Raw genomic sequence first — 13,820 nt, forward strand, 5'->3', positions numbered from 1 at the left:
CAAACTAGCCTAATGCCACAATGTTAGAAAATGCTGAGGATTTCCTAGGCTATCAGTCATCTTACTTTTTACAATACTATACCAATATGCTATTACAGCTGGAGGGTATATTCTGCTGCTGAGGTAAGACGTGCTCAAGGATTGTAATGGAGAAGCACTGGTCATTGATCACTATAAAAACAGTTGTTGATGCCTTGTCTTTGGAAAAGTCCCACAGCACAGGCACACCGAGGAATTAATGGATATTGATGCACCTAAATCTAAAGCCTAGCTCATATTTTGTTGAAGGTTGAAATAGCTGAGTGTTTTGCTTTGTCAGAATCAACCACTTTACTGTGGACCAAGAGTAATTCATCAGCTGAGCCAAGTGGAGTTAACAGATTTCCATCCCAAAAGGATATTAGTAAATCATATGAGCTTTTACAGCAATCTGGTGATTTTAAGGTCATCAATGACAGTATCTTTTCAATTGTGGGCAGTTAACAATTGGTGCAATAGCATCATACAGCAGAGATACAAGTCTTTCTGCCTGTTGTCTACACCTACCATCAAGTGATTATTTACACTAATCCCATTTTATTCTTCTCACATTCCTCTCAAATGCCCTCAGATTCTCCCACTGATCATACATGACTGGCACAGAAGTATACAGTAGCTGTTAGTGGAACGCTATTACAGCGCCAGCAACCTAAGTTCAATTTCTGCTGCTGTAAGGAATCTGTATATTCTCCCCGTGCCTACGTGGGTTTCCTACGAATGCTCCAGTTTCCTCTCACATTTCAAAGGTGCACAGATTAGTGCTAGTGAGTTCTGGTCATGTTATGTTGGAGCTGAAAGTACAGCAACACCTGTGGGGTGCCTTCAACACACCCTTGGACCATATTGGTTGTCAATGAAAATGACACATTTCACTGTATGTTTCAATGTACATGTGATAAATCTTTAATCATTACCCTAGAACCATCCTACAGAATCACTTTCAAGGATTTGTTACAACTCATGCTCTCAGTATAATTTTATTTGCAGTTTGTCTTCTTTTGCACATTGGTGTTTGTCAGTCCTTGTCTATTTATGTTTTTTTTCCGTAAAGTTTTAACATATTTCCTTTCCCCTGTAAATGCCTGTAAGAAAATGACTCTCAGGGTAGTAAGTGTATATATACACACTTAGATAATAAATTTACTTTGATACAAGAGATGCAACTAGTGGCCAATTAACTTGCCAAGAGCACGTTTCAGACATGGTAAGAAAGCCACACACTGTTAGAGGGAGAAGATGCAAATTCCACACAGTGGACATCAGAGGTCACTGGAGCCAAGGCAGCATCTCAACCAGGTATATCATAAGACCATAAGGTACAGAAGCAGAAATAGGCCATTTGGCCCATCAAGTCTGCTCCACCATTTCATTGTGGCTGATCCATTTTTCCTCTCAGCCCCAATCTCCTGCCTTCTCCCTGTATCTCTTCATGCTCTGGCCAATCAAGAATCTTCCTTAAATATACATAAGGACTTGGCCTCCCACAGCTGCCTGTGGTAACAAATTCCACAGATTCACTACTCTCTGGCCATACCACCCTGACTGAAACACAATAACTGCCACAGTGGGCTTGAAGCACATTGAGTACCTTTAAAACCACTTCTATGTCTCCCTGATATGTTACAACCCAAAACATGATTTCTCTTCTCTTTGAAAATATGCAATAAAACGTCAGGACCATTTGCTTTCCTTGGTGAATTTCTACTGCCTGGACCTACAATTAGGCATTCTTTGTACCCATCTAGTTGTGTTCTTGCTTTCTTACAAGCTATTATTGTTCAAAAAAATAGAAGTTGTTTGTGGAAAAATTAGCAGCATGATCACTGCCTTGTTCCTAGAACAAAGACGACTTTGTTCATTTAGATGCTGTCACATAACTAGAGTCTAATACACAAGATGTGCATGGATTTCAGCATTCCCTTTATGAAAAAAAATACAGGGACAAAGGTTTCTGCACAAAATTAAGTTGCAAAGTAATAGTAACACAAGAGATTCTGCAGTTGCTGGAAATTCAGAATGCTGAAGGAACTGATCAGGTCAAGAGCACCTATGGAGAGGACAGTGCTCAAACAGATAACCTTAATCCTTCCAGGCTGTTGCCCCTCACCCCAAATAGAAAGAAATAACCTTTTTTTTCCAGTCATCCAGATGTATAGGCTGTGAAATGCAGAAATTATAAATGAATACTTGGGAACTGCAATATCACATTAAGTTTTAAATATACTCATTTTGCTCGCTTTTAACAGTAATTACTTAATCAGGGTTATTGCTGTTCTGTGGAATTGAATTACAAAATAACTATAGATATAATCAAAATTACTCTTTAGCAGGAGTAGTTTTGGTCTAATTGCACCACTTCTTACTTGTAGCATTCCGTTAACTTTGCTAATACAGAAGATACCAGGGTAAAATATCAGTGGTTCCACTTTCCGACGGCATCTTTACATTTGATTCTTTCTAAATCTGAGACTTTCTGTTGGCAAATCTTGAACAGATTAGCATTGCCAGATCTACTAAAGCAGGGGTTCCCAATAACCTTTTTTTTAAATACCATAGACCCTACCATTAACTGAGGTGTCTGTGGACCCCAGGTTGGAAATCCCTGGACTAAAGTAATTCATATGACTTTTCTTATTGTAGACTCTGAATATAAATAAACAAAGGGAATTTATTGAAACAAATTATCAATGTTATTTTATGACAGCAAAGAATTAGTATTTCAAATAAATGCATCTGAATTCACTGTCACCATTAAATTAACGGGCCAAGAGTAGGCCATTCCAGCTGAAGCCTGTCCTGCCATTCATTACAATCATGGCTGATCTGTTCACATCCACTTCTGTGTCAGCTCCCCAAAGCTGGCAATTTCCAGATATTTTAAAATTTTACTTCTTCCTTAAATTTCCCCAATGATCCTGCCTCCACAACCCTCCAGGGTAAAGAATTGCAGAGATTCACCACCCTCCACGAAAAGAAGGCTTATTTGGCAAGTAGCTGGGTGACTGTCAGGAGGAATAGAAATGGAAATAGGCTCAAAAATAAGTATACCGCTATGGAAAATTTTGTGGGGAATGACCTCCTGGGTGAATGCCACAGGCGACCAGGTTACAGACACTGAGCATGGTTCCATGGTGCAGAAGGGAAAGAGAGAGAAGAAGGGAGCGGTAGTGATAGGGGGCTCAATAGTGAGGGGAACAGACAAGAGATTCTGTAGACATGATGGTATGTCGCCTCCCAGGTACCAGGGTCAGGGATGTCTCGGATCGTGTTCACAACGTTTTGGAGAGCAGCCAGATGTCGTGGTACATATTGGTACCTATGACATAGGAAGGAAAAGCAATGAATCCCTGAAGAGAATTTAGAGAACTAGGTAGAAAACTGAGAAGCAGGACCTCCAGGGTAGTAATTTCTGGATTGCTGCCTGTGCCACGCACCAGTGAGGGTAGAAACAGGAAGATTTGGCAGATAAATGTGTGGCTGAGAAGCTGGTGCAGGGGACAGAGCTTCAGGTTCTTGGATCATTGGGATCTCTTCTGGGGGAGGTATGACCTATTCAAAAGTGATGGGTTGCACCTGAACCCAAGGGGGACCAATATTCTCGTGGGCAGGTCATACCTTCCCCAGAAGAGATCCCAATTATCCAAGAACTTGAAGCCCTGCCCCCTGCACCAGCTTCTCAGCTTCTTGCTCCCCCTCCCTCTCCAAAATGTTGTGGACATGATCTGAGACATCCCTGACTCTGTCACCTGGGAGGCAACATACCATCTGCTGTTCTGTTCACGTCCACAGAATCTCCTGTCTATTCCCCAAACTATGAAGACACCTACCACTCCCTTCTTCTCTCTTTTTCCCTTCTGCACCACAAACCCATGCTCAGTGCCTGTAACCTGGTCACAGTGGCATTCTCCCAGGAGATCATCCCCCACAAAGGTATCCAAAGCTTGTTTTTGAGGGGAATAGCCATAGGGGTGCTCTGCTCTAAATGTCTATTTCCATTTCTCCTGACAGTCACCCAGCTACTCACCTGGTGAGGCCTCACCTTGAGTATTGTGTACAGTTTTGGTCTCCTCATCTTAGAAGAGATGTGCTGGCATTGGAGAGGGTCCAGAGGAGGTTCACAAGGATGATTCCAAGAATGAAAGGGTTATCATATGAGGAACATTTGATGGCTCTGTGTCTGTACTTGCTGGAATTCAGAAGGATGAGGAGGGATCGCATTGAAACCTTTCGAAAGTTGAAAGGCCTAGACAGGGTAGATGTGGAAAGAATGTTTCCCATGGTGGGAGAGTCTGGGACAAGAGGGCACAGCCTCAGGATAGAGGGGTGCCCTTTCAAAACAGAGATGCAGAGAAATTTCTTTTGCAAAGGGTGGTGAATTTGTGGAATTTGTTGCCAAATGCAGCTATGGAGGCCAGGTCGTTGGGTGTATTTAAGGCAGAGATTGATAGGTTCGTGATTTGACATGGCATCGAACGTTACGGGGAGAAGGCCAGGAACTGGGGTTGAGGAGGAGATAGAAAAAAGGAATGATTGAATGGCGGAGCAGATTCAATGGGCCAAATGGCCTAATTCTTCTCCCTTGTCTTATGGTCTTAAAAGAAGTGCCAACACGTCACACCCTCTAAACGTGAAAGTGAAACGCCTTTCAGCTGGGGCCCCATCAAGAATTTCCTGCATGCACTTCCCAGCAAATAAGACATTAGTGCCATGCAACTGAACAGGTTCATGTGCAACACAATGATTGTGATCAGCAAAAGAACTGGCTGTGTTTGAAAATCTCAAGATATCATCAATTCCATGAAGAGCAACTTATGCTGCTTCTTTTATCAATGTTTTGTTTAAAACTCCAATCACTATAGCTTACTAACAGGAAATAAGATTGACTTCCTGCAGCATGATGAGAACTGAGGATGTTTGTGAGTTTTCTGTTTCCCTGCTATGAGCATGAGTAACTCAGTCTCTTATGGCAGCAAGTATACCTCATATTGTTTATCAAAAAGGTCAATCATCACAAGAGTTAATAACTTAAAACAAAGCACACGAATAACACAGGGTCTACAATATTGTTGCCATCACCCAGTTATGTCTAAAGGATGCACAGTACTGGCAACTCAATATAGGGGAGGAGGCATTGCACTATTAGTCAAAGATTGCATTACATCAGTATTGAGGGAGGATATCATAGACGGCTCCTCAAATGAGGCCAGGTAGGTAGAGATTAAAAACAAAAAGGGCATCTTCTCATTGCTGGCTTCAACATTCTGTAATTCCGCCACTGTTTGTAAGGAGTTTGTACAGTTTCCCCGTGACCATGTGAGTTTCCTGTGGGTACTCCCGTTTCCCCCAACACTCCAAAGACATACAGGTTAGTAGATTAATTGCTCAGGTGGGTGGGCTTGTTGGGCTGTAAGTTCCTGTTACCGTGCTGTGTCTTTAAACAAATAAATGTGAGGTGATGTAATTTGAAGTTAGGACATACACCACAAAAGATAGGTCCAAAGGAGTATTGAGGAACAATGATCTGGGAAAGGATATACTGACATTGCAGAGGCTCCAGAGGAGGTTCATGAGAATGATCCCGGGAATGAAGGATTAATGTATGAAAAGCATCTGATGGCTCTGGACCCATACTCACTGGAGTTCAGTAGAATGAGGGGGGATCTTATGGAAACTTATTAAATATTGAAAGGTCCAGATAGAGCGGATGTGAAAGGGATCTTTCCTATAGTGGGGGAGTCTTGGACCAGAAGGCAGACTCCAAATAGGGCGTTCCATTTTGAACAGAGATGAGGAGGAATTTCTTAAGCCAGAGGGTGATGAATCTGTGGAATTCATTGCCACAGATGGCTGTGGAGGCCAAGTCTTTGGGTGTATTTAACGTGGGGATTGATAAGTTCTTGTTTATTTGGGTTGTCAAAGTTTACAGGAAGAAGGCAGGAGAATGGGGTTGAGAGTGATAATAAATCAGCCATGATAGAACGGCAGAGCAGACTCGATGGGCTGAATAGCCTGTCTGCTCCCATGTCTTATGGTCTAGATTCACCAGGACGTTGCCTGGGATGGAGCAGTTCCAATGTGAAGAGAAACTGAAGAAGCTAGTCTGTTCATTAGAAGAGGTTAAAAGGAGACATAATCCATTTTCAAATACCTAGGTGTCAATATCTCTGAGGACCTAACCTGCATACAACATATTGATGCAGCTATAAAGAAGGCAAAACAACAGCTATACTTAATTAGTAGTTTGAGGGTATTTGGTTTGTCAACTAAAACACTCGAAAACTTCTACAAATGTACCGTGGAGAGCATTCTGACTGGCTGCATCACCGCCTGGTACGGGGAGGCTACTGGACAAGATCGATGCAAGTTGCAGAAAATTGTCAAATTAGTCAGCTCCATCACAGGTACTAGCCTCCGTAGAATCCAAGACCTTCAAGGAGCGGTGCCTTAGGAAGGCGGTGTCCATCATTAAGGACCTCCATCACCCAGGGCATGCCCTCTTCTCATTGTTACCATCAGGAAGGAGATACAGAAGCCTGAATGCACACACTCAGCAATTTAGGAACTGCCTCTTCCACTCTGCCATCTGATTTCTAAATGGACATTAAACCCACGAATATTACCTCATTATCTTTTTAAAATTTGTTTCTCTTTTTGCACTACTTAACTTCGGCTGTCCATCGATTTTCGATGATGACTGAGGCCTGGGCAAGGTTGTATGGAAGACTGGCAGTTGCCCATGTTGCATGTCTCCCCTCTCCACGGCACCGATGTTGTTCAAGGGAAGGGCACTAGGACCCATACAGCTTGGCACCAGTGTCGTCGCAGAGCAATGTGTGGTTAAGTGCCTTGCTCAAGGACACAACATGCTGCCTCAGCTGAGGCTCAAACTAGCGACCTTCAGATCACTAGACCACGTGGCCACGCGCCACACACACTACTTAACAGACATATATACACTTACTGTAATTCAGTTTTTTTCCCCTCTATATTTATCATGAATATCATTGTATTGCTGCATTAAAGTTAACAAATTTCCCAAGATATGTCGGTGATATCAAACCTGATTCTGAAAATGGAGGCATATAACATTATGAGGGGCATGGACCATAAGACATAGGAGAAGAATTAGGCCATATGACCCATTGAGTCTGTTCCACCATTTCATCATGGCTGATCCAATTTTCCTCTCAGCTCCAATCTCCTGTCTTCTCCCTATATCCCTTCATGGCCTGACCAATCAAGAATCAACCTCTGCCTTAAACATACATAAACACTTGGCCTCCACAGCTGCCTGTAGCAAAGAATTCCACAGATTCACCACCCTCTGGCAAAATAAATTCCTCCTCATCTCTGCTCTAAAAGGATGCCTCTCTGTTCTTAGGCTGTATCCTCTGGTCTTAGACTTTCCCATCATAGGAACAATCCTCTCCACGTTCACTCTATCAAGGCCTTTCACCATTCAATGGGTGACCTCATTGAAACCTCCCATTTCTTCTGAATTCTAGTGAATACAGGCCATAGCTATCAAAAACTCTTTATATGACAAGCCATTCAATCCTAGAATCATTTTTGTGAACCTCCTTTAGGAGGAAAAATTTCCTACTGTCTACCCTTTCAGAAATAGATAAAACTAGAGGATATAGGGTAAGAGGAAAAAGATTGAGAAGGGATATTGTGAGGAACCATCTTCACCCAGAGAGTGGTAAATACCTGAAATGCCCGAGTAATGTTTGAAGCTAAGTCACTGACAGCAATTACGTGTCACTTGAATCACATGGTCAAAGAGGGCTATGGACTAAATGCTGGAAAATGGGATTAATAGTTGTCTACTGGTCAGCATGGACAAGTTGGGCTTGATGGCCTTTTTCCCTGTGATATAATTCTATGATGCTGACCAACCAAGTAACATAAGCTTAATTAACTTTGCAACATCTATAAAGACAAGCTGCAGTCTATGACCATTCAGTATTAAATGTTACTAATTACTAATAAGAATAATAACATAATCAGATCTGATTAAAGGTCAGAGTTAACATTCAGGCCAACTTCTCCCTCCACACACAGCCTGACCTGTTTAAGTATCCTCACTATTTTCTGTTCTTACTCAAGATTTCTCACTTTTCAAACATGAATCAATGCCTTTACAAACACATCAACAGAAATAAAAGAGAACTAACAAAAGTTGTGCTTGCACTGAAATTCTGTTACTGGTGTCAAGTAATTTTTGTTCCATTCAGAATTGAAAAGAGTACATTTTAAACAGAGGCTTCATCTGACTGGGACCAAATGACAACTGAGATCAAACTGAAATAGAGCAGACAAAACAGGAAACACCTGAAAGAGAGCTTGCAAGATTAGTTTACTGTAAATATTGAAGCAGTAAAGTACAATCAAAGGAAGGGCGGCACTGCAAGATTTCAAATCCTTTGGGTCGGACGTCACATCCTTTAATTTTGTAATTTTGAATCTGAATTCAGTGCAGTATACATCTGATTACAATTCACTCAGTTTTCATGAATATGGACAACTCATAAAAATACCAGAAGTCCAAATAAATGTAAATACCAGTGATCCTCTTCATTTAAATTCATATATTTTCAGTTGTCTCCTAGACAGTGGAAAGGATCAACAGATCAGAGTGTTCTTCAGCAGACACAAATATTTAAATTTCTATGCTAAATTCCATGCATCTCAACAAACATTCAAACTCACCATACAAAGACTTTCTGTCTACAAAGAACAATCTGTACCCAGTCTACTCTCCCACTTCCAAAACATGTTAACTCACTTCAAGTTAACTACATGTAATTTTATGAAACAGGAGAAGACAAATTCTTCAAGGAAGTCCAAAAGATAAATTAATTTTAATGACAACTAGTCCTTGACCAGTACCAAGCAACACGTATAAAATACCGGAGGAACTCAGCAGGCCAGGCAGCATCTATGGCAAAGTCGACGTTTCGGGCTGAGACCCTTCGAGACCCACACACATTTTGTGTGTGCTGCTTGGATTTCCAGCATCTGCATTTTTCTCTTAGATAGCTAGATAGATATACTTTATTGATCCCGAGGGAAATTGGGTTTCGTTACAGCCGTACCAACCAAGAATAGAGCATAAATATAGCAATACAAAAACCACAAACAATCAAACAACAAAATGCAATCTATGCCAGATGGAAAAAGTCTAGGACCAGTCTATTGGCTCAGGGTGTCTGACCCTCCACGGGAGGAGCTGCAAGTTTGATGGCCACAGGCAGGAACGACCTCCCGTGCCGCCCAGTGTTATATTGCTAGACCACTCTTGCTTGACCAGTACCAACCAGGTTTGCATCAAAGGATTAGGATATGCCACACACATGAAATGTCAACATTAACTACTCCAACATTTCTTTAGGTAACCCTATTCCAGAGCAACCACTTCACTTAATGGAAGTGAACAACAACCACTTCATGTTCTCCCTTAAATATTTGCAGTATTGTGAACAAATCACACAATCATATCACAGGACACGGGCTTTGAAGTGTAATTAGAAATAGCTTTTCCGTTCACCCATTGTAAAAATAAAGGTGAAGACACGCGTGTAACAGCGGGGCAAAACTAACGGTGCGACTGAACCGCGCAGCGAAGCAGTCACCTCGCACGAGAACTTATCGCACAACGATCAGGTAGATAAAGAATAATTCCTGTCAAGCCTTGTCCCCAAATAAAGTTACGTCTCTGGTGAAAAATTTTCGGTTACATTTTCCCCAGCCGCTCTCACTTACTCTCCGCCAACACGAAGTAAAGCACCAGAAGCCGCAGCAACGAAACTCCGCCCGCCATCTTCACACAACCGGCTCAGACGTTTAGTGCGCACGCGCGTTGCCGGCGGGATGCTGTTACCCGCCAGCGCGGCGCCATGGCAACGGTTGAAGGCGGTCCAGCGCCATGGCAACGCAAGAAGCCGCATCGCAGCAACGGGAAGAGGTTGTGGACAGCTGCCGGCTGGACTGGAATGAGGAGCAAGTGGGTATTCTTAGGGTAATGTTCGGGGCATATGGTCAAGATCTTTGCACTACAGGCGGCCCAGCTGTACAAAGATTCAGGCAAACGGGAGTATCAAAGTAGTAGTATACCTACCTCACTGCCAGGAACCTCTTGTAAACTTCTCAGTAGTAAACTTTTTGCTGTAATTTTGCCTTTCTTCTAAAAACTGTATTTAATTTATATTTAATGTATGTACTGTTTATATGATGTTACATGCATGTATAAGACCATAAGATATCAGAGCAGAATTAGGCCATTTGGCCTACCGCATCGGATTGGCCATTTCATCTTGGCTGATCTATAAGAATATAAGAAATAGGAGCAGGAGTAGGCTATCTAGCCCATCAAGCCTGCCCCGCCATTCAATAAGATCATGGCTGATCTGTCCGTAAACTCATCTCCACCAACCTGCCTTTTCCCCATAACCTTTAATTCCCCTACTATGCAAAAATCTGCCCAACCTTGTCTTAAATATATTTACTGAGGTAGCCTCCACTGCTTCATTGGGCAGAGAATTCCACAGATTCACCATTCTCTGGGAAAAGCAGTTCCTCCTCATCTCCATCCTAAATCTACCCCCCCGAATCCTGAGGCTATGTCCCCTAGTTCTAGTCTCATCTACCAGTGGAAACAACTTTCCTGCCTCTATCTTATCAATCACTTTCATAATTTTATATGTTTCTATAAGATCTCCTCTCATTCTTCTGAATTCCATCGAGTTCAGGCGACTCAATCTCTCTTCATAGTCTAACCCAGTCATCTTTGGAGTCAACCAAATGAACCTCCTCTATACCACCTCCAAAGCCAGTATATCCTTCCTCAAGTAAGGAGACTCCAGGTGAGGCCTCACCAGTACCCTGTACAGTTGCAGCATGACCTCCCTGCTCTTGAATTCAATCCCTCTAGCAATGAAGACCAACATTCCATTTGCCTTTGATAGTCTGCTGCACCTGCAAACCAACCTTTTGTGATTCATGAACAAGCACTCCCAAGTCCCTCTGCACAGCAGCATGCTGCAATTTTTCTACCATTTAAATAATAATCTGCTCTCTCATTTTTCCATTCAAAGTGGATTACTTCGCATTTACCAACATTGTACTCCATCTGCCAGACCCTTGCCCATTCACTTAACCTATCTATGTCTCTCTGTAGATTCTCCGTATCTTCTGCACAATTTTCTTTTCCACTCAATTTAGAATGATCCATTTCCCTTTCAGCCCCAGTCTCCTGGCTTCTCCCCGTATCCCTTCATGCCCTGACTAATTAAGAATCTATCAACCTCTGCCTTAAATATACCCAAAGACTTGGTCCCCACAGCCGCCTGTGGCAAAGAATTCCATGAATTCACCATTCTCTGGCTAAAGGAATTCCTCATCTCTGTTCTAAAGGGACACCCCACTATTCTGAGGCTGTCTTAGATTCTCCCACCATAGGAAACATGCTCTCCACATCCACTCTATTAAGGCTTTTCACTATTTGATAGGTTTCAACGAGGTCACTCCTCATTCTTCTGAATTTCAGTGAATACAGGCCCAGAGCCATCAAACACGCTTCATATAACAAGCCTTTCAAACTTGGAATCATTTTTGTGAACCTCCTTTGACTCTCTCCAGTTTCAGCACATTCTTTCTAAGATAAAGTGCACAAAATTGCTCACAATAGTTTATGAGACCTCATCAATGCTTTATAAAGCCTCAGCATTACATCACAAATGAGAAAATCTGCAGATGCTGGAAATCTAAGCAACACACGCAAAATTCTGGAGGAACTCAGCAGGTCAGGCAGCATCTATGGAAAAGAAACGCTGGCCCACAATGCCAACTATACTTTTTTTCCACAGATGCTGCTTGGCCTGCTGAGTTCCTCCAGCATTTTGTGTGTGTGGCTCAACATTATATCCTTGCTTTTATATTCCAGCCTCTTGAAATGAATGCTAACATTGCATTTGTCCTCCTCACCACCAACTCAACCTGTAAATTAACCTTCTACCAAAGTGCATGACCATACACTTCCCAACACTGTATTCCATCTGCCACTTCTTTCCCCTTTTCCCTAATCTATCTAAGTCCTTCTGTAGCATCTCTACTTCCTCAAAACTACCTAACCCTCTACCTATCTTCGTATCATAGAACATAGCATAGTACAGCACAGTACAGGCCCTTTGGCCCATAATGTTGTGCCGACCCTCAAACCCTGCCTCCTATATAAGCCCCCACCTTAAATTCCTCCATATACCTGTCTAGTAGTCTCTTAAATTTCACGAGTGTATCTGCCCCCACCACTGACTCAGGCAGTGCATTCCACGCACCAACCACTCTCTGAGTAAACTCTCTCCGCAAACTTGGCCATGAAGTCATCAATTCCATCATCCAAATCATTGACATATAATGTAAAAAGAAGCAGTCCCAACACAGACCCCTGTGGAACAACACTAGTCACTGGCAGTCAACCAGAAAAAGTCCCCTTTATTCCCACTCTTTGCCTCCTGCAAAACACCCAATGCTTTATCCATGCTAGCATCTTTCCTGTGATACCATGGGCTCTTATTTTGTTAAACGGCGTCATGTGTGGCACATTGTCAAAGACCTTCTGAAAATCCAAGTACACAACATCCACCAATTCTCCTTTCTCTATCCAGCTTTTTAATTCTTCAAAGAATTCCAACAGATTTGTCGGGCAAGATTTTCCTTTAAGGAAACCAAGCTGACTATGGCCTATTTTATCATGTGCCTCTAAGTACCCCGAAACCACATCCTTAAAAATCAACTCCAACATCTTCCCAATCACTGAGGTCAGGCCAATAAGTTCTTTTCTTCTGCCTCCCTCCCTTCTTGAAGAGTGGAGTGATATCTGCATCTTCCAGTCCTCTGGAACCATGCCATAATCAATTAATTCTTGAAAGATTGTTACTCATGCCTCCACAATTTCTTCAGCCACCTCTTTCAGAACCCTGGGGTGTACACCATCTGATCCAGGCAATTTATCTACCTTCGGACCTTTCAGTTTCCCAAGAACATTCTCTCCAGTAATGGTAGCTTCACACACTTCATGACCCCTGACACCTGGAACTTCCATCATACTGCTGGTGTCTTCCACAGAGAAGGCTGATGCAAAATACTTATTCAGTTCATCCCCCGTTTTCTTGTCTCGCATTACTGTCTCTCCAACATCATTTTCCAGCGGTCCGATATCTACACTTGCCTCTCTTTTACACTTTATGTAGCTTAAGAAACTTTTGGTATCCTCTTTAATATTATTCACTGGCCCAATTCTGTATTCCATTTTCTCCTTTTTTATGACTATTTTCATTGCCTTCGGTTGGTTTTTTAAAGTGTCCCAATCCTCTAACTTCCTACTAATTTTTGCTCAATGATATGCCCTCTCCTTGGCTTTGACTTCTCGTCAGCCACAGTTGTGTCCTCATGCCTTTACTTCTACTTCTTCCTCTTTGGGAAGTATATATCTTGTGCCTTCCAAAATGCTCCCAGAAATTCCAGCCATTGCTGTTCTGCCATCATCCCTGTCGGTGTCCCTTTCCAATCAACTTTACCCAGATGCTCTTTCATGCCTGTGTAGTTTCCTTTACCACAGTAATACTGATAAATCTGACTTTAGCTGCTCCTTCACAAATCGCAGGGTGAATTCTATCATATTATGACACTGGTCCCCGAAGGGTTCCTTTACCTTAAGCTCTCTAATCAATTCTGGTTCATTGCATAACAGTGGGTTCAACCATGAGCTGCTCTAAAAAAAC

The 13,820-nt window shown here is 42.3% G+C and overlaps 1 protein-coding gene across 4 annotated transcripts in view; it reads right to left on the reverse strand.

Annotated features, from left to right (window-relative positions):
- Nucleotides 1–9,898, reverse strand: part of jam3b (junctional adhesion molecule 3b) — a 152,372-nt gene extending 142,474 nt beyond the window's left edge. For 2 of the 4 annotated variants that reach the window (XM_072283815.1, XM_072283817.1), the window contains exon 1: nt 9,805–9,877. In XM_072283815.1, the coding sequence (XP_072139916.1) occupies nt 9,805–9,862 (58 nt within the window). In that variant the 5' untranslated portion in view covers nt 9,863–9,877. Of the gene's footprint in view, nt 1–9,804 lie in introns of all 4 variants that reach the window. The other 2 variants (XM_072283816.1, XM_072283819.1) reach the window with 2 other exon arrangements.
- Nucleotides 9,899–13,820: the final 3,922 nt, after the last annotated feature.

Source organism: Mobula birostris, chromosome 20, assembly GCF_030028105.1.
Source record: "Mobula birostris isolate sMobBir1 chromosome 20, sMobBir1.hap1, whole genome shotgun sequence".
NCBI classification, from domain to species: domain Eukaryota; kingdom Metazoa; phylum Chordata; class Chondrichthyes; order Myliobatiformes; family Myliobatidae; genus Mobula; species Mobula birostris.